The following is a 23,604-nucleotide window of genomic DNA, read 5'->3' on the forward strand; positions in this document are numbered from 1 at the left end:
CCTGGAGTTTACTGCCCTCCTGGGGTCCAGGGAATCAAACCCCCAGAGAGGAAGAACACCCAGTACTAGCAAAACCGCTGACTTTCTTCAGGAGTCTGACATTTTTCTTATGGCTCTGATTTCTTGGACTCGAAACCTTAAAAAATTTTATTGGGTAAAATTTTTGAGAAAGATCAATCCTAGGTAGTCTTGACAGTTTATTAAAAGGGGAACTAGAAGGGAAATAATAGTACCAGTTTAAACTGGAATGGGCAGAAGCTTACACCAGAATCTTCAAAGTAGTATAGTCTGTTGCTATAAAGAATGCTTTTATTTTACATGTTCATAAGCATGAATTTTTTGCCCTATGTCACGTGTGAAATATTTGAAAATTGGAACAATTGCTGGGAAAAAACTCTTTGGAAATAACAAATATTATACCTGAGAAGCAAACAATAAATATTTGTGGCTATTTACCAGACGGACCTCATAGCAATAACAATATACTATCATCCCCTAACATGGGAAAACACGAATTAGGTCAAGAGGCACCAAGGAAAAATCATGCAGAGTTCAAGTGAGAAGGGGCTGTGTATGGATATACATGTTTATGCATGTGTATGCAACACATGCATGTTTGTGTGTGTGTATCTGTATTTAATGTGGGGATAGGATTGGGTTTAGAGCTGTACAAGGTAACCCTGTAGAACTATATTCTTAAAGGGATCAGTTTTCAGCTGCTGGGGTGAGCAGAACCACTCGGCTTCAGTCTACTCCACCCCACCTGTGGCCAGAGGGCTCAACTCCAGTTTTAGTGTCTTTACTGAGAGCCAAGAAAGAAGGCAATGTGCTTCAGTGCAGAGAGCTCCTGACTGGGCAGTAGGCACTAACTCTAGGTTCTAACCCAGGCTCCACTATCAAATAGTTGCCTGCTTTAGACAAATCACATGGCTTCCCTTTGCCTCCAGTTTTTTTTTCTATGAAAATAAGGTAATTAGGGAGCTGGAGAGATGGTTTAGCAGTGAAGAGACACAGGTTCAATTCCCAGCACGCAAATGACAGCTCACACCAGTCTTTAACTCCAGTTCCAGGAGATCTAACACCCCCTTCTTATCACCTCAGGCATGGTGCCGACATTCATGCCAGAACAACAAGATAAATCACAAAATAAATTTGTATAATAAGTAAGACACAGGATGGCTCAGCAGGTAGCGCTGCTAACTTGAAGGCCTGTCTCTGGGCCAGATCCCACAGATGGCAGGGGGGCACCAACTCCCAAGTTGGGAGTTGCCTCTGGCTTCCACAAAGGCTCCCTGGTACCACTGTGCCTGAACTCACGCACAGGCAAACAAAAACCACTAAAATTTCGGCTAGTGAGATGGCTCAGTAGGGAGAGGCACTTGTCTCCATGCCTGAGAAGTTGCATTCCAGCCTAGAGCCTCTCTGGTGGAAGGAGAGCTGGTTCCTGCATGTTGTCCTCTGCCCTCCGCGTGTGCGCTGACATGGGAACCCATGTGAGCCCTCTCTGGTGGAAGGAGAGCTGGTTCCTGCATGTTGTCCTCTGCCTCCGCGTGTGCGCTGACATGGGAACCCATGTGAACCCTCTCTGGTGGAAGGAGAGCTGGTTCCTGCATGTTGTCCTCTGCCCTCCGCGTGTGCACTGACACGGGAACCCATCCTCCCTCCTGAATGATAAATGTGATCGTAATTTCTAAGAAGTAGATTACCTCACAGTTGTGAAGATCAGACCAAACAAGGTAGTTTGACAGTACACTTTGTACAGCATGAAATGCTATACCAATGAAAGATGATCGTAAGACCATGGTTCCACAGACAGACTTTTTAAAACAATTTATGGTTTCCCTGAACAAATGATTTGATGTGGATCCCAGTTAAAGACTACTTTAATGGAGGGTCCACAGTTGACAAGAGGCGAAGCCAAGCTCCTGCCTTCTGTGGTCTCTGAAATTCTAAGTCTGAATATTCTATCATTCAGAGCAGGTGTTTTGGCCAGCACTATAGCCTTGTGTTATTCCCCACAGGCACCTCCCAAAATGTGGTCTTAGAGGTAATAGTGAGGCATTAATCTTATATTTTATAAATTTTATCAATCCAGAATCTGTAGCCAGAACTGCTGAATCAGAAACTACTCCTTAGGATTCATAGTTAGGTATTTGCTATAAACAGTAAGTGTATTGGACAGAAGCTTGCCTGAAACCCCTGGTTTTCATGTCTAAATATGCACAACAATTATTTATACACTAGGGACTTTGCTGCAGAGACTCCACGCTTAAGAACCTGTGTAAGCAACAGCGAGTGTAGATGGTCCTAGGGTGCCAGGAACATACTCTGAGAAACGCTGCACTAAGCCACAAGGATGCTGGGCCCCATGGTTTAGTTAGAATCTTAGCAGCATCTCAGACTCTGCAGGTCAGCTACTGCAAGCCCAAGTGAAGTCTCAAAGTCAGATCTACAGATCTAGACGTTCCCTAGGGAGACTTCTTGCCTGTTGCTCTCTGCAGTCAGCCATTCAGCTGGACTTCCAGGGTGCTGTTTGCTGTGTTTTCTGCTTTGGCTTTAGGGTTACTCAAGCAGGATGTGAGTTTATGTACATACCCACCATGTGTTTATATATGCACTTACATATATGTGCTCATGGACTGGAGAGATGGCCCAGACCTTAAGAGCATTGGCTACTCTTCCAGAGGACCCAGATTCAATTCCCAGCACTCACATGGTGCCTCACAACTGTTTGTAACTGCAGTTCTGGGAGTTCCAATGCCCTCTTTTGGCCTCCATAGGTGGCGTACACATGGTACACAGACATACAAACAGGCGAAACGCCCATCATACATGTAACATACAGAAACGAGTCATTTGGGAAGAGAAGCCTCAGCTGGGAAAATGTTTCTGTGAGAAGACTGTAGCCAGGTCTGCGGGGCATTTTCCTGATTACTAATGGAGAAATAGTGATGGAGGAGGGCCCAGTCCTCTGTGGCGTGGGGGTGCTGCCCCCAGACAGGTGTTCTGAATCAGTCTTAGCAAACCATGGAGAGTCAGCCAGTAAGGAATATTTGTGCATGGTTTATGCTTCAGTTCTTGGCTCTAGGCTGCTGCCCTCCCTGAGTTCCTGCCCTGACTCCCCTCAGTGTTGGACTGTTATCTGGAAGTGTGAGATGAAATAAGCCCTTTCTTTCTGATCACAGCAATAGGAAGCAAATGAGGACAGAGGGCAACTTGTGGGGGGGTCTATTTTCTCCTTCCACCTTTTTGTGACCTCCAGGATTGGACTCAGGGCCTCTGCATGCTGAGCTGTCTCCTGTCGGCTGTACATTCTATACCTTTTGTTGTTAGCTAGCTTCCTTTATGTACTTATCTTGATGGCTGTGTTTGGCTAGGGACTGTTTGCCTTGATTTGTATTCATTTGTAGAAAGGCGTACACCCAAGCACCCGAGCACCCGAGCTCCCGAGCACCCGAGCTCCTGAGCACCCGAGCACCCGAGCACCCGAGCTCCCGAGCACCCGAGCTCCTGAGCAACGCTCCTCTTCCTACTGCTCGGCTCATCACCCTAGGCACACTTTGGTAGGGACCGCAAGCCCACAGGTCGTCACGGGAGTAGGAGAGGCAGGTAGCAAAGCCAAAGGACTGTCCCACAGCCAGGGCACATGTATTTTGGAAAAGAGTAAAACAACATGCCTCTTTTGTGTGTTTCAGGAGATGCACTTAGAGGATGCCACCCGATTCTGTCCCAAGGAAGAGAGAGAGAGTGAGCAGACTTCTTTCAGCGATCAAAATCCCAGGCAAGACCAGAAAGGGGGCTTTCGCAGCTCCTTCCGCAAGCTCTTTAAAAAGAAGTGAGTAGCCCTTAGATAAAACAGTGTGTAATGGCACTCTTTTCCCTTTGGCAGCAGTCTGAGGTTTTACCAGTATGAATTACTAAGTAGCCGGGTCTCACACAGCTGTTTCAAGTTCAGTGTTTGTACCCAATTTCTGAACAGAAGCAAACTCAGCTCCCCCTGCCACTTTTTAATATTCTTCCTCCTTGTCCCCAGAGTTGTGTCCTGAGAGGAGTGAGAGAGGGGTCCCCCTCTGGGAGATGGGTGTTCAGTGTGGGAAGTGATGAAGGAGGCTGTCAGCACTTCTGCCCTCAGGGACCTCAGCAACCTGGCTCTAAGAAATGCATGTTGGTGCCTGAATGGATGAATTTGGCTCAGGTCCTAGTGAAAACTTTCAGGGCATCCATATTAAATGGGAAACAAAAGATGTTTCCTTCCTTGGTCTTTCTAAGTCTTACTGTTGAATGAAGCGTTACCTCCCAGGCATTTTAGGTAGCCCGTGTTGCAGTTTGGGAGGTAGGACCAGGCTCCAGCATAAATGTAAGGAAGAGCGAGATGACCCTTAACATTTGACCAGCACATGGTTCAGCAGTCCAGCCCTTGCCTGACTGGATGGCTGTTGTTTCTACCTCTGTGGTCCTCAGGCCTCCTCCTTCCTCTACCTTAGGGACATCTCTTTGCTATTTACTTCCTCTTATTAGAGATCACTGTAAGTCGTTTTCAATCTCAAGTCCATATTTTAATTCTTAGAAAAATTAAACGAAGTTGTTGTTGTTGCTTTTGGAGACTTATTGGGAAACCACTTTCTCCTTGAAGATGGAGTTTTAACTGGTCTTGGTGATAGAGGAAGAGGGGAAAGCCTACAGTTGGCTTTCTTTTTTTTAAATGGTTTGTCTAATTCTCCAATGGGAGGGTGATGCTGAGATAGTGGGTATCTGATTGTTGGTCCTTGCCTGTTGTTACTAGAAGGAGGAGGAAGAGGAAAGAAGAACAACGGTTCTACAGTTAACCACACTCCTACAGTCTGTCTCCTTCCCCGCAGTTAACCACAGTCCTACAGTCTCCTTCCAGTTTTGCTAGGCAATCCAATGCATATGTGACTGTTGATGGACCCTCAAGTCACTTTATGTAGGGATGGAGGTTTAAGAACTATTTTATCCCTCTCTAGGATTATGGATTTATGTTTTCTTGGTCTATAACTGCTAATGACATGAGTGGGAAGAAGTAGACAATTCGCCAGTCTAAACTTGGGATTTAGGCTCCAAATCCTTTGAAGAACTCCAAACTCCTCAGGACACATTGCTTGAGTCTGTTGGGTACTTTTTTAAGTCATAAGAGTCCCAAAAGAAATGACTGTTTTTGCTCACTACCATTTCTAGTACTGAGCAGTATCTGTTGGGAAACAATCAGCAATAGATCCACCTTTGTTTCCTTTACAAATTTCTGTCTATTAAAGAGATGTAACAAAATGACCTAATCATTGTATGAGGCATAGGGGACAGATCTGCCCTTTTGTATCCTGAGGGCAGAACTAGCAGAAGCGAGGAGGAGGAACACTGTAATAATGCACCTGCCTAGATCTGGTGGACTCACGAGAGGCTGGGGTCTCTGAAATAGGAGCTGGATGACTCTGCCTGGGTCTCTGAAAAGTATTCTTACGCTGGTGGGAGACTGCTTGAGAAGTTGTCACGTGGTTTAGTATGTGTATTTGATTTACCTGTACTCTCGCTTATTGGAGCTCAGTCTGAACAGTCACTTATTTTTGTCACCCCAAACTAGATGAATATGGTGTTGGGCCTGTAATTTTAAAAGTTCCCAAAAGAGAAAGCCATATAATCTTTTTATAGCTCCCTGCCTCCACAGACTGTGGTATAATGCGGACAAGTTGCTGTGGGCTCTCCAGAGTTACACTGGTTAATTGCCTTCAGTCCTCCTGCAACTTTGGCATTTTTCTTAGAGAAAAGGCCAGTGAGTTCTCCCCTGGCCTGCATCTGCCATGTTACTACTGTCAACAATAATGGCACTGTCCTTTGTATTTAAAATGTGAAGTATTATCTGAGTGGAGGTGAAGGTGGAGCACTTAGATGATTCTTCCTCTAGCAGGCCTTCCTGGCTTGGAAGCCTGGTCTAGGACAGTCAACACCATGCAGGCGGTTCCCATTACAGCTTTGTACTTAGGGAGTGCTTTGGGGACTTGGCAAGGGTTAAAGAAGCAACTTAAGTAACTTCTTACGGGTTTTTCATCTAAGGACCATGGAAAGTCTATTAAGGATCACACTCCTGTATGGTATTACAGAGAGAAAGGGCAGGGAGGCCCCCGGGTAGCATGGAAGTGCCTGTACCTTTAACTCAAATGTAAATACACCATTCTTGTATGTGTGCAGAATTCTAGGCATGCATAAAGGATTATGAATAACATGGTCCCATCCATTGTATAGGAACTTGCACTCTGGACTCAGGAATGTGTAGGATGAAAGATAAACTATTCCATCTAGAAAAATCTATATGGAGGTTGTTAAAGACTTAAACCTAGGTTATTGTAAAAGATGAGGTACAGGTAGAAAAAAAGTCAAGCCATTATGTGTGTCAAGAAGTCAGTTGGCAGCAAGCCCAGTGACCTTAAGTAGCTAAACCTGGGTATTGGATACTCCAGAGCCTGGTCTCCAGGTCCAAATGGGCAGGCCCAAGAAAGCCACCCGTGTCCATTTGGAGCTTCCTTCCTTCCTCCCCTCTAGCCCTCTGGAGGTTCAGTCCTGTCTACACTGACACACTTTTTGTTCCATAGGGGCTTGTTTGGCTGGTGGCCCCACACACCCAGAATGCTGCTTCGGGATGAAGCTAGGCATGGAACCAGATGCAACAGAAAACCCGAGAAAGGGTTCTCTTCCCTCTGAGGCTGGGAGGGCCGAAGGATTCAAAAGGCAGAGTCAAGTTGACATCATAAAAAATATTCTGACAAAGTGCCCACGATATTTGAGGAAAAGGGTAACCCTTTCATTGTTTCCATCTCAGGCACATTTGCCCTGGGTAGATACCAGGTCGTAGATCCCTGAGAGCTGTGCAGAATTGGCCAGAATAATGACTGCTAGCTTAAAGTCTGAGCATGTTAAATGACTATACATTTTAAATGTGGTTCTTAGAGGCTAGGGAACAGACCTGCTAAGAGAGGCCAATGCTTGATTGAGGAAGATGAAAGATAAGCTGTCCCTTCTAGGAGGATACACACACACGGACACTGTCAGAGACTTAACCCCAGACTGTTGTTAGAGCTGAGGCAGATGCTCTTCCGTCTTTATGTACACAACGTATGCTCGGGTGAGTGAGTATTCTTGACTGGAGTATAGCAGCGGGGAAGAGATCCTATAAGACAGTTTTAGGGCGAGGTCTGTAGACGGTGCTTCCACCCTTTAGCGTCAACTTTGTGGGTAGTGAAAGATAAAGAGTATACCATCTTAACCGGTCTCTTTACCCTACCTCTTCCTGTTAGCACTTCGTAATTTATATGATTATTTCTATTCCAGCCATCCTACCCCTCCACCAATTGCAACAAAATCTATTTTCTTCATCCCACGGTCAGCAATACTTCTGCAGGGCCCATATATTCGAATGTCAGTGAGTCCTCTTTGCTTGGTGTCTTCTCAAAAGGTTTTGTATATGCCTCCTTTGTGGGACAGTCCATATAGCAGAAGGCGGGACTCTAAGGACCAGTGATCGTTTTATACTCATTTTCTCCACCTCCTCCAAACCTGCCCCATCCCCACCATCCCTCTTGTCCTCTTTGTAGTTCCACCGTATCTCATTTGATTTCCTGTGCCATTTGCAAATTCAAGAGGATGTGCTTGAAAGGATAAGTAGTTTAGGTTACCTAACTCCGGCTGGGATTGCTTCTCAGTAGGTCATCTGAAGTCAGTTACTTTTAAGTGTCTTCAGAGTGTCGGGTTGTAGAAGAAATAGCTCCTGCCCATTTGGAGCTTGTGGTTCAAAGTAAGGGTAACCCAGCTACAAGTTATAGTATATAGCACATAATACGAGTGCTCATTCACCACCCTGTGAATGCATGGTTAACTGATTTGATGGATAAGACAGGTGTCATCCCCCCCCTTGCCCCCGACCCTCTTCATGGGAATGCCCTCACCCTTTCAAGGATAGTCTTTCACATCAGAGAACCGGCTCTGGACATCAGAGATATCTGTGGCACTGGATTTTACCTCCCTTCCTCAACTCCAGTTTTTCAGGTTTATCTGTAGCCAAGTTGTACTTACTGACCTACCCAACTTGCATTTTTCTCTTTTTCTGTCATTTGAAGGATGGTTAGCAACAAGTCTTTTGTTTCCCCTTTCTGTCAAATGATTGGATGACTGTGTGTCAGAATATATTGACAGCCATTGCACTTTCCACAAAGAGTTCCTGACTGTCCCCTCTAAGGTCTGTTCAGATATGCCCTGCAGCTTGCCAAGATGGTGTAGGGTGTTCAAGAGCCATTTCTGTGCTTTACAAAAAAAAGGGAATAAAAAGAAAACACATTATCTCTTTCTCCTAGAGTCTGCACATTTCCCCTCTTCTTATTTACACCCACACCTTGGGAGAGTCCAGGTAACCTGTAGTATGTTGAGCATTATAGAAGTCAGCTGAAATTGTCTTTAAAAAGGTGAAAATGAGCTTCGAATCATGGCTATAGTGGAATTCTGGATTTTTAAAACAATTAGTAAGTTAGCCACTAGTTACTTAGTAGTTAATTTTCAGGAATGCAGACATTTGTATTGGAAACAAGGGGGAGGTACAGTCTGTAAGAAGAGCAGCTAAAAAAATTTGAGCTGAGTTTGTGGAAACTAGACAGGGCGATTTTGGCATTTGTTTCAGAAATGGGAACGCAACTGGTGAAGATTTCTGTGGTCCTTGGGGCTGGTGGTGACATCAAAGCTTTCCCACTTCCAGGTAACTCCAGTTGCATGTGGGAACCTCCAAGTCTGACATGTTGGGTTTTGGAGAGATCAGATGTAGGTAAGAGGGAAAATGTGAGGTGAAGTCTCAAGTGTAGATTAATAACTTCATTGAGAAGTTGGCATGGGGGAGAACAATTGAACTTCTGCTTCCTGCCCTAAAACACAAGGGCTTTCAGGCTTCCAGATCATGGAACATAGGGAGAGAATGAATAGCTAGGATGCATCTTACACAGCTACACTAACCAGGGATGGTTTGAGCTGAAGGAGGCAGGAATTCTGAGAACTGAAAGCAAGCCTGAAGTTTTAGGGAGGATGGGAGTTTGTTTACAGGGAGTGTAGGCTGGTCCCTGAGAAGAAAAGTTCCTTCCACCCAGATCCCTTCTTATCTCCTGAGTATCCAGATGCACAGGAGCTGAGGGAGAGTAATTTTCCTATGTTCACTGGTTCAGTGGGAAAGTACTCCTTTCCAATCAGAAGTAAAGCGTGATGGCTAGCTACGGCTTCTTTTCTGATATCAAACTGAGAACTAAAAATATCTAGTCCATTCATTGTGTTTCCAGACATCTTTAGTCTTCCTATAGGTCTAGTGTTTTCACTTGAATACTAGAAAAGGATGTTTGAATTCTTCCCAAATAAGCTCAGTAAATTTAGACTCATAACTAATAAGAATAATTATTAATAGCAAGGACTTGGACTGAGGATATATAGCAGTAGAACACTTCCATATGAAGATTCTGGGGCCAGTCCCTAGTACCACCATAACAGAACAAAATAAAGGAACCCTCTCCCCCCCCAAAAATAACAAGAAAATCTCCTGACCAAACAAGGACTCAAAGATAGTGTACCAACGTCAGTGAAGGAGCGTGGAGGCCAGTTATCCTGCTTTGGTGTTTAGGGAAAGCATGCTTGATACAGCGTATGGAGAAACTGTTTACTTGAACAGGAGCTTTGGAGCTTCGCTTTCATACATCCCACACAAGGACTTGTGGCACTGGGTCTTGGTTAGCGGGCTAATTTTATACATTCTAGCTCCAGGTTAAAGTCAGTGAGGGGGCCCTGGGCTAGTTGTGTGAGAGCCTCCTCCCTCTAGGGGCTTCTGACATGAACAGACTGGAGGAGGTACAGACCTGGAATGGATTGCCCAACTGGTTTAACCAAGAGAAAGGAAGAATGCACCCTGGACTGGGGACTCAAATGGACTGAGTTGACTTTTGATTAGTCTTGGGCTCCTTTGTGGTGGTTGAGATCACTGTACTGATTTCTGCATTCTACCAAATGTAGCAATATGTGTGGCTGGTTTCAATAAATCTTTCCTTTAAAAATGAAAACAAACAGAAGCAAGAGTTTGTAATGTGATGCCTAGATTAAACCAGGGCCCTTGATAACCATTTTAATGTAAGGTCCATGGTAATCTGCGGAGTAGTTATTTTATTGAATCAAAAATAGGTATTTTTGAGTTTTTATTCCTGTTACAGTGCTTTCACATGGCACACTGACATATACAGTTGTCCTCATGAAGCATTAGAGATTCTGTATGTTCACTGCAAATTTAGATTCACATATCTTACGTTTTGAAACTCAGGGGAAGTAAAAATGATTCCAGATCTAGGAGGCAACTGTTTTACAAATGCAAAACAATTTGGATAGATAAAATATTTGAAAACAATTAAAACCAAATCAACCTGTACTTTATCTGTGTGCTGAGATTTTAGGTCCAGTGGATCAGAATACAGGGAAAAAACTAATGAGAGCCCCTCACTGGATCCTTCACCCACCAAACAAGACTTCTTCAGAAACCGACTTGCTCTTGCAAATGACCTTGACCAAGGAACAGCTGTGTAAACACATTTACAGTTGTATTGTCAAGTGGTAAGAGGAGGGTAAAAGCTTGTATATATCTCTGCAGGAATATATATATATCAATGTATAAATCCCTGAGGAAAACTAATATAAATATTTACATATGAAACTAAATCAATATACAAGATTCTGAAGAGATGAAGATTAGTCTATGGTTAAAACTTGGCTTAATGAACCTCTCAACCCTTGGAAAAGGGAAACGAAGACTTTTCCCATCATTACAGAAAACCAGTAAATCTGGAGGAAAATAAATGTTTGTGAGAACAAAAGCTTGCACCTTGAAGTCATTCCCCAAGAATAATAATAAGAATGTTCATTTTTAGCATGGATGTGAATTTTGTGCTTCCTAGGAATTTTATTTATTATTATTATTATTATTGGTTTTTTGAGACAGAGTTTCTCTGTGTACTCCTGACTGGAACTCACTCAGTTAGACCAGGCTGGCCTCGAACTCATAGAGACCCACCTGCCTCTGCCACCTAAGTGACTTCCTAGGAATTTTAATTCATAGCTTATGAATTCATCCACTGTGCTTAAACTAATATACCCTGTGTGAGGGTCCAGTTGGAAAGATACTTCATATCTCTCCAAACCTCAAAGCAAAATATCACATCCTTTAAGTCAAAGGATTGACAGAACTGTATTTTACTTGTACAGACCAGTGCTCCAGAAAATTTGTCCTTCAACTATGATTCAGAATCTTCACAACTTATAAGATACATTGCCCTCTAGCTTGTTCTGTGGTTATGGGAAAATCAGTGAAGGGAACAGGGGGAACAAAAACAAAGAAACTTCTCTTCATGTGGGCTGCACTGAGCACGGCAGCCGTTGTAGATGCAGTAGGGTTTGTCATACTCACAAAGGCCCAGATAGACCAGGGAGAGAAAACACTGGCGTAGTTCTGCTCGGACCTCTGAGGGCTCTCGGGATGTTAGAATAAGTGATGTAGAATGATTAAACTCCCGATGGCACCTCCTTCTAGCCTATCACATATTCATATCTCTATCCACACCAGCTCCCTCTATTCTGTATACCAAGCATGCCCCTGCCTCCGGACTCTCAAACCAGCTCTTCTGTTAGTCACTTGGATGTCTCATTCTTTCACCTCTTTTAAGTTTCTATGTCTGCATGGCTGACTGGTCATCACATTTAAATTTCACACTTCCAGACCCCTTCTTTTCTTCATAGCAGCTACATTTTTAATGTTTAATGTTCTGCTTATCAAATATTGTCTACATCCTCTCACTAGCTTATAAATCCCATGAAATGGATTTTCTTCATTACTATGTTTCTAACACCAGTTCTGTAAAAAGATTTATATTTGTTTATGCCTAAATAGTCAAATGAGCTCTTACCAAATGCTTACAATTTTAGGTCATTCAAAACCAATCTGAATAATGGCAAACAGCACAGGAAGCCATAATGAATCAAATCATAGGATGTCAGGATAGCTAACCTCCTAGGAATTTTCTAAAACAGGCAAACTGCAAACATGCCCTTTATACTTTTATTTTTCATATTTTAGTGCTTTGTTCTGAAAGGCACTGCATTGTAGCCACATCACCTTTCAAGTTCATACGAGCTTTGTGTTGATGAGTCGTGCGTTCGTGTGCTCGGCAGTGGAAGCAGGGTAAACAGGCCTGCCCACAGCACCCATCGGCCCTGACACGTTACTAAGGTACAGTTACTAAACAGTTGATAGTTTTTCTTGCCACCGGTAATTATCAAAGGTCCTAAAAGGTTAGCATGGCCACAAACTGCTTTTCTAAAATTATATCCTGTCAAAGGTGCAAAAAAGCAGACTTGGCTGGGGAGCTAGCCTTCTCGGTTCTGTTTTTGAGATCTAAATGCCCTCCTCTGTGATGACTAGCATTGACTTTTGATGATGAGGTACAAAGGTAAATCTCTTGGTTAAAGATCAGAATTAACATTTGAAGAGCAAAATCAAAATCTCTGATTAATTTTAGTGTCAGTATTACTTACAGATAGTAAACTTGTTACGTAGAATACATTCAATAATGCATGCTGGAATCACCATTTTAGGCTTCCCTGAAGGCATTCCTACAAATACTAGGAACACTGATTCTTAGTCTCAGTCACAAATTTGACACTTTGCCTTATTTATCTGTCTGTCTGTCTGTCTGTCTATCTATCTATCTATCTATCTATCTATCTATCTATCTATCTATCTATCTGTATCTATCATCTATCTGCCATCTATCATCTATATCTGTCATCTATCTATCATTTATCTGCCATCTATCATCTATATCTGTCATCTATCTATCATTTATCTATCTACTCTTTCTTTCTCTTTCCCCTCTCTGTGGATGAAACTGGGGCTTCACACATGCTAGGCGAGCCTCTACCACTGAGCTACACCCCACCTCCTTTTTTTATTCTGAGACAGGTGCTAGGATGGCCTTGAACTCAAGATACACCTCTAGCCCAGGTATACCTTTTAATCATCTTGACTCAGTCTCTTGACTGGGATCAAAGACCGGCACCACCAGCTGTGGCTTGCCTTTATTTCAAAATAAATGAGCTGAATCTAATTATCTTTTAATATTTTTGTTTTATATTATACCTTGAGTGACCCTATATTTGCACTGTTGATCTTCCTAACACCAGCTGGTCACAGCAAGAGCTGCCTGGTAGGGACCTGAAACACCCAAGTATGTTCTTTTAAAAATACAATTGCTTTCTGAAACTTAATCTTGTGTATAGTCACTTGACTAATTTCTATTCCAAGCCTCCTTGTTACTGACACTAAACTTACTGTATCTTTTTTAACTTGTTAGAGGAAATAGTGTTCCCAGAGGAAGACCATGATAGAATGTAAAGTATTTCTATGTGAAGGTGTATAAGCTAAATTAGAATCACTAACAACTTCAAAATACTTCCCTCTAAAGTAAATGCATGCAAAAACAATACACTGTGGGCTATGTAAGGCATTTTTCTTTATTATTTTTCAATTTATCTTAGTAATGCCAGAAAAATAACAGCCATTATTTTCACTTTTAACACAAACCAAATACTGCTGCTGCACACAGAGCACAAATCACCTACAAACAGTGGTTAGGTACAAAGGCCATTGGATGTACAGACCACACTTTGTTCTTACATCAGAGTAAGACTGACAGAGCATTTTTGACAATTACTTTAGCAAATAACCATGCTACTAAACAAAGGCAAATACACATATATACACAGACAAATCTCAACTAAAATTATACATGTCACTTTGACAAACAAACTCTCTGGTTTCACCAGATATTTGCACCCCCAAGTCCCCTGCCCTTATCCCACCCCCAAATGCTGACTTGATCTGAAAAAAAAAAGAGAGAGAGAGAGATGTTTTTAATTAAAGGCACAGTTGGCAGCTACTGAAAGTGGCATGCATCTGGCATGGGTGCACTCTAAGCCACACCGCATATAACTTGCATCTTTTGAGTATCTGGGTTTGGTAGTCCAATGTTGCCCACCTTTAGCTTGCTTGTTTTATAATTTTTCAGCAACTGGCTACTTAATGCACTATTTTTATTAAAGGCAAAAGGGAAGTTTGCTCACAGTTGACAGAAAATGCACTTTATGGTGTCAAAAATGGAAAATAAGGCATGAAACTTATAAAAGAACTTAAAACTGCTTTTGTTTAGATTTATCATGTAGAGTTCATGCTTTTTTTCTTAACTAGAACACAGAATACTTCACTGGCTCATGTGAAAAGGACTATGAAATCATTTTAAGCTCGTACTGTTCCACAGGGGAAAAATGGAATAAAGGCATCACTTTCCTCACATTTTACTGCATAGTCCCCTTGTGATGTGTAAAAATTAACGTGCAGTACACAGAACCTGCACGGCACAGTCACACAATAGAGATGGAAAGAGCATGCACACCTACCCAGCAGCAGAATACCAAGACATACATGGTTGCCTTGGTTTTGAATCTGAAGAGGATAAGAAAGGTTCTCTTCTGTGTGTTCTCTAGCTGGGACAGCATCCCCACTTATCTTCCTGAGCCACTATATACCCCTAATTCAGGCCATTATATTAAGATAATGAAATGACATGTGAGCAAAGCTTAATTACATGATCATTATGATAAATACCACTTTGGGTTTGCATTAAGGAAGAATTTGGAATCATAGTACAGCCTCCAACTTAAATAGTACTTTAGTAGGACGTCCTGCTGATTATGTTTATTTATTGCACACTCTTGGCTCAGCTCAGATCCACTAAAACATTCTTGAGTCAGAGGATAGTAACCCACTAAACTCACGATTTGATGCCCAACAGCCTTTATTAAAGCAAGAAATTTTAATTAGGTAGACTTTGAATATTTGTCATTTTCATCTTCACATTTTAAAGACTAGAAAGAGTAAACAGCCCATCTTTTAATAAATTTAGAAACATACACTTGTCTATTCCTGTTTTCCAAGTGCTTAGCTGTGAAAAGCATTTCTGTTACTGGTTATGAGCCCATCAAGACTTTACTGTGTGGTCCAAGGATAAGAAAACATTTGCTGATACTTCATTTTTTGGAAGAAATGTCCCATATTTGGGGATGTAGTTAAGCAAGTTTCGCTGCACTGGCTGCCTCATAGTGTCCTGGGTTTAGATGTAGTTCTGCAATGGTGCATTTGTCTTCTGCCACTTCTTGTCTCTGAAGAAGTACATTTTAATTATGACTAAGGAAAAGTTTGTTAGCCAGATAATGTTTAACTCAAGGACACAGCTTTCTCACTTTCACCCCAGGGCATCCAATTAGAACTTTTAAAATCAGTTACTACAGAAAATATTTTTGCCCAAATGTCATATTTAAGAATAAAAATACCCTCCTTCGGTGATGCATACAAATGGCTGGATGGTGAAGCGGTCTACTGAACAGTTGGGTGGAGAAGAGTTCCCCTTGGGAGAAATTAACTCCAAATCTGGGCATTCCCTCCCTTGTTGGCTCAAGCAGAACCAAAGGGGTTATCACCCTGCTGAAGGCAACACTTGGCCAGAGAGATACTGAATATTCTAATGTTGCTTTTGTTAGGTTCTCATTTGATGTAGGGATGGAATGATCAAAAAGTGATCAGTAAGCCATGGGAATTTGGGGTATCATCACAATTGTATGGAACACATTAGTAAGTAGGCCTAGCTAGTGACTTTTGTTGAATGAATGGTCTTATAGACACTTTGCATCCAAGATGGGATTTGAAATTAACTTTTGAGGACACTTTTAAAAGAGGAGACATTTTGCAAAGAGAAATGGCTACCATAATAGGAATAGTACAGACACTAAGTGAAAAAGATTCAACTCTAACAAATAAACAAGGACATGATAGGATGGACTGCTTAATGATGATGTAGTTAATGCCCTTTCTGATCTTAGAAGACTATACACTGTACTATTAGGATGTACATTTAATGCTCTAATAAATATCAAAAATTATTAATGTACTACACTTCCACCGTGCTGCAGCCCAGTTAACAGGGTTACCGAAATGCTGCTTTACTGCTATGAGGACACATGCACACACTGATGAACTGGCGACTGTCTAAGAATGGAGTAGTACACAGTTCACAGACACAGTGGGGACTAATGAAACTGCTCCTATTCAAGTTGCATGCATTGCAGTCACAGTATCTCTTTGACTCCGAAGAGCAGTACAAGGCTTCATGAATAATCACATAATATTATGGACAGGTAGATAGTCTCTAAGGAGTAGCTTTGAGAAAACCAAAGACCTTAAGCAAAGTAGAATATAAATGTTAACCACCATGTATGGTTGCTCAAGAAATTAAAAAACCTGCAAGGTTCTGTTTAAAAGATGCCCATTCCATTATAAGCCAGTATTTCCCTATCTGCCAAACTCCGACTTGAGAGTACTCTGTAAGAACTAGACACCCAGACGTACCACATGTGCTTCTATGCTTAGTGTTTGTATAGTTTCCAACTGAAAGAAATAAGAATCAACCATTTTATCCATAGAATAATTTAATATATGCCAGCCAAACAAAGTAGTTTATCTTTATTCAATTAAATAAAAACAGACCTGTCAGGTATATTATATAACATTCACTATATACACATGATTTAGGCAATGCAAGGTAATTCTAAGTATGCTGACTTACTCACTATTAGTAAAACATGAATGGTGTCAGTGAGGCCCAGAGTGCTCCTTTTCACATTGGGTGCCTGCATTTCTGTAGTATGCTTAGAGGGACAGCCACGAGCCAGGACATATGTTACCAGTAAACTCCTGTGGGGCAGGGGGAGGGGGTGACAGTCTAGCATAGATTAACAGTCTCCTAAGTGTAAATAGGATACTTGACAGTTACATTTTTAAAAAGTTCTTCTTCCGTTAATGACACGAAATTTCTTGTTTGAAGGCAACACCACCACATTTTGTTTGTGAGTGGGGGTAGGTAGGGAATGTTCTTAAAATTGGTATAATTATTCTTAAAACAATAACAATAACAAAAAGTACCTCTTTGGTGAAGCCTCGGTACCCATTCAATTCACTGTAATAATCTGTAAACAGGACTGCAGTACAGTGCTGGGCCTTGATTTCAACAAGGCCAGGTACCACAGCCTTTTCTCACAGTCCTCTGAAGAATTTTTACGAAAATATTCTAAAGTAGAAGAGTAAAGCAAAGGAAACAAAGGAGGAGAAGATCCCTGTTTAAGATTTTTTAAAAGTGCATAATATTTTGAATTACAAAAACTGTCAACATATGGCCTGTTGGACATTAGACTGCTTTCTATCCCTTTAATGATAAAGATTACTTCACAAAATGAGGACTCTTGCCTATTGGCCAGAAAAGTCCCTTCACGTGATTTCCAGGTGCAATCAGTTGTCCAATCCCTCTAGATCAGTCTCCACATTCTAGCTGGAATACCATCTTATTTTGTAATTACGTGTAGGTTAAAATTCATTGTCTTATACTACATCTTGAAGTAGAGTCATTAGTGTTTGGAGTTCTCATTTGAACTCCTCAGTGCTGGCATGTTCAGTGCATCCATTGCCAGCAATGGATTTGGGGCTAGGAAGCTGTACACCCCAGTACAGAGGAAGTCAGGAAGAATGGGCATTCTCCAATAGTGGTGGTCCATCTCTGTGCATAGATGGGTGTGTGTGCTCCCTCTTATAAGTTTTTGGAGGAAGTTTGGGGATAAGTTGAGAAGTGCTTTGTCGTGGAGGGACAGGAGGCCCAGCAATAGGATGGAGGTCCACTTCCTGTGCCAGCGGTGGGGATGGCAGATGCCTTCTCGTGCCGTGAGGAGAAGGGGTTTGAGGAGGTGGTGGTGTAAAGGGGGAAGGGCTATTTGGAAAGAAGGCATTGCCATGATCACTCTTTTTGCCCAAAGGGGGAGGTTGGAGATGCAATGGTGAGCTTGAAAAAACATCAGGTGTCCTCACAGGTTCTCGCGGTGGTAACAAGGGAGGGCTCTCAGGAGGCTCTGACACAGAGGTCCGATCTGATAGTGAATATCTCGGTGAATAAGCTTTTGATGTGGGTTGCCTAGGAGGAATAGCTGGGGGGCTGTCCAAGTGCTTAGACATAATCTAACAAATGAAAAAGAATAGAACATGTGTTAATATAATTTAAAAAAAACATGAATATATTAAGAGTTAACTTGGAATTTTCATACACGCTACTGGCAGAACACTATGAAGAACAGAAGTTTTACCATATGCATTAAGTGAGATGTTCTACCCATTCTTAGGAAAAAACCCTGACTTTGTCAAGATTAAGTCAAAAGCTTGTTGTTTACTGCTGGCTGCCTATCATACAACGCACCATGATTTCTGACTTACACCAACCATTAGGTTTTGGCAGTGTACACATCAGGCAAACAAATTACCATAGCCCTAGTTACTAAGTTTTAAATGTACTGTTTTAATGTCTCATGAAATCTACAAGGTCTTGACTTATCCTGGTTCTTCTGTTCTCTGGGTAGCTTAAGACAATAAATTAAGTTAATAACTGGCAAAATTAAATAAACGATAAGGGAAAGGGGTATTTAAACTGGTAGGAAACTTAAAGTTATTATGAGTCTTTAGGATCTCTTCTAACCTAGCATTTAAGTGCCTTCTTATTGGCTTAAAGAATGGCTTTCAGCAGATACATAGTATAGTTTTGCTATCATATACCTTCACATAAACTCCACACTGCACCCCCGCCCTTGGTCATACATTTTAGAAGAGGTGCATGAGGGCTGGAGAGATATCTCAGCTGTTGAAGACTAGGTTCACAAACAAGATATAAAAGAACTGCATGAGATCAAGTTACTATTACCTTGTAGACTAAGACTTGTTTTTTCCCTTGATAATGCCCATAGCTGTAAATGAATAGTAGTTTCATATGCATACCCAAAAGCTACCTTTATAAAAAAAAAATCTTGCAGGTTAAATTTATATTTAATTCTTAAATGATTAAACCCAAATACTCTGAGATGTTAGCTTATTGCAGCTGGAATAGACTTGACATAACAACTGACCGCAGCTAGTGTCCAATTTCTAGGTAACAAGGTATTCTACTTTACCTTAGATGGGGAGGATTCCGCTGGGGCAGATTCTGGCCGTCTTCGAGGGGGAACAGGAGGGGGCACAGGCATTATTTCATCAGTGCCTTTGGCTAAACTTAAAGATGAGACTGAAGCAGATCCTGTAGGGTGTTAATTTAAAAACAAACAAACAAAAATGATTATAGGACTTTGATTTCACTTACTACTCTTGAAAAGACTTAGAAGCTTCTTATACTAACTAAAAGAAATACATTGAAATATCAAAAGTAGTTTTAATAAACCAATACCCAGTATAACATTCCATTTATTAAAATAAACCACTATAAAAGCATGCAGAAACTTCCTAGCAATGTTTAAAAGAAAAGCCACTTAAAGTAATTATTTTTGCTTTTTAAACAAAATAACATTACCATTGTTAATATATAATTGGAATTTTAATTGGGTCTGATTTTTAGATTTCTGTTGGATAAGTAATTTGAAAATCTTTGGAATGGTCATTTTTGTCAAAGTGTGGGAGGGTCATCTTTTTCTCTAGTTTTATTGCTCTCAAGGTCCTGGACTGGACTGAACAGTTTCTAGAACAGTCTCTGGTCTTAACAACTCTGTTGAAATATTTCTTAGAGAATCTGGTACCCCGAGGTCTAGTCACATTTTGCTTGGTCCAGACTTTCATTAATATGGAAACATCATTAGAATCATCACATCTAAATCTAAAAACTTTAACCATGGTGAACTATTCAAAATGCCAGAGTATAGGGAGTATGTGATAATGAAAACAGGAACTTCACTAAAATCTAGTAACCCTGATTTAAGAATAAGTTGATGAAATGGCAAAAGAGGTAAATAAAACTGGAACCCATCTAATGGGCATTTAGTGAATAATTATGCTTTGAAAGACAACACTTATCTATTGTTAGTTTATAAACACTATAAAAAAGATATGAAAATATCTTAACATTCAAAACTACTTGGCAGGCTCTTTATTCCTTTAAACATTCTGTTCCCTTCTGCTATTAACTATTATCACAACACAGAATGTGAAGAGTATTTGTGTACTTATACTCAGATGGCCAACATTGTGTGTGCTGTGTGTATTGCTGGGGTGTGCATATTTGCAGGCCAGAAGTCAATGTTGGGTGTCTTCTTCTATTACTTTCCTCTTATTGTTTTGACATAGAGTCTCTCACTGAACCTGGAGCTCATTGACTGGCTAGGTGGGTTGGCCATGAGCCCCTGGGGTTGGTCTGCCTCTAATTCATCCCAACTTCCCAACACTAGGATTTCTGGCATGTATCACCATGCTAAGATTTTATGTGGATTTTGGGGATACAAAGTCAGGTCTCCATGCTAGCACAGCAGACACTCTGCCCACTGAGCATCTCCCCAGACCACGACCAACATTTTGGTCACCTTACTTTTTTAAGAAAATATACACAATTTTTTTTAGCTATAATTGGTATTTTTTATTGTATATATTTTGAAATCATTTGTACAAAGATTTGTTAGTTTAAAACAATTAAAATAGAATTTAAGTGAATTGTTTACTTTAAAACTAAAAGCAATTAACTGAAACAGCACTTGATTTCTCTAAATATAAGGCTTGCAACTAGTTATGTATTTATATATATATATATATTATATATGTAATTATATAATCATAGTCCTTATGAAGTTAAATGCAATTATTTGCCTACACTAAGTTGTCAGCAGTAGACTTTTTAATCCGACATTGCACGTAGCTGCCAGCTTCCCCATTGCGCATGCATGCTTTTGCTTCTTTTATAAAGTTTGAGAAGGAAGTATATTTAGAATTGTACAGTTGGAAAAGAGAAATGGTTAAATGTGGAAGCTGCTCCTTTAATAGGTTCTTTTTAAAAGGTTTTGTAAAAAGCATGAAAAGTCTATAAATTTAAGCCAATTCTTTTCATGGTCAAAAGACAGCAGCAGTGAAGGCTCACTTCAAAGATGGGGCAGGGAAGAAAGGTCAGCAGGGAAGGTGACCCTCGGCCTGGTTTGTAAAGCCAAAGCAGGAGTTAAGTGTTAAACCAGATATACTGACTTGGGCCATGGGCCAGTGTAACCTGGGTAAAGACGGTTTCGCCGCCTGTAAAAAGGAAACAGGAAAAAGTTGTTTTCTCCCACTAATATTCTCGGCTCATCTATAAAAATGTATGTTCTTGCCATGTTATTTTAAAGAACATCATAAACAGTTTTACTAAAAGCTCATTAATACTTTTGAGAGAAAAAAAGAGTTACTATCATATTGGGAACTTTGAAGTTTTTCTTAATGCCATAAATGAAAACCATTCATTAGAAAATAGTATGCTACTGTATTTTTGAAAGACTTTTACACTGATTTGTGTGTGCACATGTGCCACAATATGTGTTTTCAAGTCAGAGGACAGGACACAACTTGCAGGAGTCAGTTTTCTTCTTCACTCTAAGGATTGCAGGGTTTGAATTTAGGTTGTCATGATTGGTGGCAAGCATCTTAATCTCACCTGCCCTTCTGGAAGGTGCTGTAAACTATAAAACCCAATTCAAGGGGTGAAGACTCAAATCATTTAATAAGATATTAAAGGGAGAGTCAGGCAAATATTATCTTATACCTTTGAAAATATGTTTTTGGAACATATATTGTCATTATAAAATATTCAGGGTTTTGAATATTAAAACAAGCTTCTGTATTCATAAACACTTTAAAATTCAGTATATATTTGGTTTTTACCAAATTTTACTTTTTAATTTAGGAATTCCTTGATAAATTTGAAATATTTCAAAAATATTCTTTTAAGAAAAATTAAGGACTTTATTTATGAGTTATTAATAATTAATTTAAGTCCTAAATTATTCTTAAAAGGAAACATAAAAAACAAACAAACAAACATTAAAACAGTGGTTCTCAGCCTTCTGTGACCCTTTAATACAGTTTCTCATGTTGTGGTGACCCCAACCGTAAAATTATTTTCATTGCTACTTCATAACTGTAATTTTGCTACTGTTATGAATCATAATGTAAATAATTATTTTGGAGATAGAAGTTTGTTAGAGGGTTGAGAATCATTACATTAAAATACAGGAAACTCGGGCTAGAGTCCTGAGGCTGGTTCTAAACCATCATGGCAACACTACTTCAGCACCAACGCATGGAACAGAAAATAATCCAAGTGGTAATCATCTTACAGTGCTGCACTGACCTGATTATAAAAATTCACATTTCCCGTTCACTTTTTAAAAATTCTGTAGTTTATTTTATGACTAATATTATTAATGTTCACAGGTATTTTGCTTGCATGTATGTTTGGATGAGGGTGAAGGATCCCCAGAAATTGAAGTTACAGATAGATGTGAGCTGTCATGTGGGTGCTGGGAACTGAATCCAGGTGTACATTACCGTCCTCCTGACCAAAAGCTGGAAAAATCTCCCAAATTAATTGCGTTATTGCAATTTATTTATAATTTATATAAAAAGAAATGAAAGGTGGTGCTAGAGAGATGGCTCAATGGTTGAGCTCTGGTTACTCTTCCAGAGGTCCTGAGTTCAATTCCCAGCCACCACAATGTGGCTCATGACCATCTATAGAGGGATCTGATGCCCTCTATCTGCATGTATGATTTTATGTCAGAAGAGCACTAATATAGATTAGATAAACAAATCTTTAAAAAAAGAAAAGTGTCGAGCTGGATAAAATGTTTTTAAATCAGTGTCTGTCTGACCTTATCTGGCAGCTTCCTATGTGTACAATGTAACTCCACAGTCCTATGTGTGTAATGTAACTTCCTGGTCCTCAGTTGCTAAATAAAGCCAAGTAAAGTCTCACAAACACAAGATCCACTGCCAGCTGATGACAGATGTGTGCATACTAGGAATTAAACAGGATTCTGGGCCAAATGTCAAAGCAATTAATATATCTGCAAAGAGTGACAGATTTTTAGTTGGTTTCTCTGGGTTCTACAGAAAATAATATGAACATACACACAATCACAGAGATTATTTTCCACCCGCTCTGAATTACTTAAAAGTTTTATCACCTACTTGAGTGAAAAGGGCTTGCTGAATGGTCGGAATCAAACACGCTGCAGACATCTGTGGTACTGGAAGCACCGGAGGCAGGAGGAGGCGTGAGTGGCGTTCTTGGAGAATTTGGTGCAGAAGCTGTACTTTCAGCCTCACTTTCAGGGATCCTACTGTAACTAATTTTTCTTGGCTCCTGCTGCAGAGGTGTGGGATGTCGCATGGTTCCTGGTCTTGGATTTGATGGACGAACACCAGGGGATTTTAGGGGATAGCTGTATTTTTTTGGCTATAGACATCAAAAACAAAAACAAACTACAATACTTAAAACATCATGGCTAAAAGGAAAGTTTTTCTCTATTCTCCTGGTAAAATTCAACTAATAGTTAAGAGAATTATAAATTATCGATATGAACATTTCCTCATGACTCAGCTCAGAGTACCCC

The 23,604-nt window shown here is 40.6% G+C and overlaps 2 protein-coding genes across 11 annotated transcripts in view; one reads left to right on the forward strand and one right to left on the reverse strand.

Annotated features, from left to right (window-relative positions):
- Positions 1 to 23,604, forward strand: part of Arhgef33 (Rho guanine nucleotide exchange factor 33) — a 149,594-nt gene that overhangs the window by 72,520 nt on the left and 53,470 nt on the right. For 3 of the 9 annotated variants that reach the window (XM_075955684.1, XM_075955687.1, XM_075955685.1), the window contains 2 exons: positions 3,696 to 3,835; positions 10,473 to 10,877. In XM_075955684.1, the coding sequence (XP_075811799.1) occupies positions 3,696 to 3,835; positions 10,473 to 10,602 (270 nt within the window). In that variant the 3' untranslated portion in view covers positions 10,603 to 10,877. Of the gene's footprint in view, positions 1 to 3,695; positions 3,836 to 8,677; positions 8,753 to 9,850; positions 10,382 to 10,465; positions 10,878 to 12,145; positions 12,239 to 23,604 lie in introns of those variants that run through there. The other 6 variants (XM_075955691.1, XM_075955689.1, XM_075955686.1 and 3 more) reach the window with 5 other exon arrangements.
- Sos1 (SOS Ras/Rac guanine nucleotide exchange factor 1) overlaps positions 13,568 to 23,604 on the reverse strand; it is an 84,300-nt gene continuing 74,263 nt past the window's right edge. The window contains exons 20-23 of one of the 2 annotated variants that reach the window (XM_075955673.1): positions 23,180 to 23,447; positions 21,203 to 21,247; positions 19,162 to 19,283; positions 13,568 to 18,181 (exon numbers count right to left, since the gene is read on the reverse strand). In XM_075955673.1, coding sequence (XP_075811788.1) covers positions 17,690 to 18,181; positions 19,162 to 19,283; positions 21,203 to 21,247; positions 23,180 to 23,447 — 927 coding nt within the window. In that variant the 3' untranslated portion in view covers positions 13,568 to 17,689. The remainder of the gene's footprint in view (positions 18,182 to 19,161; positions 19,284 to 21,202; positions 21,248 to 23,179; positions 23,448 to 23,604) is intronic. The other variant, XM_075955674.1, reaches the window with a different exon arrangement.

This window comes from Microtus pennsylvanicus, chromosome 21 (assembly GCF_037038515.1).
Source record: "Microtus pennsylvanicus isolate mMicPen1 chromosome 21, mMicPen1.hap1, whole genome shotgun sequence".
NCBI lineage: Eukaryota > Metazoa > Chordata > Mammalia > Rodentia > Cricetidae > Microtus > Microtus pennsylvanicus.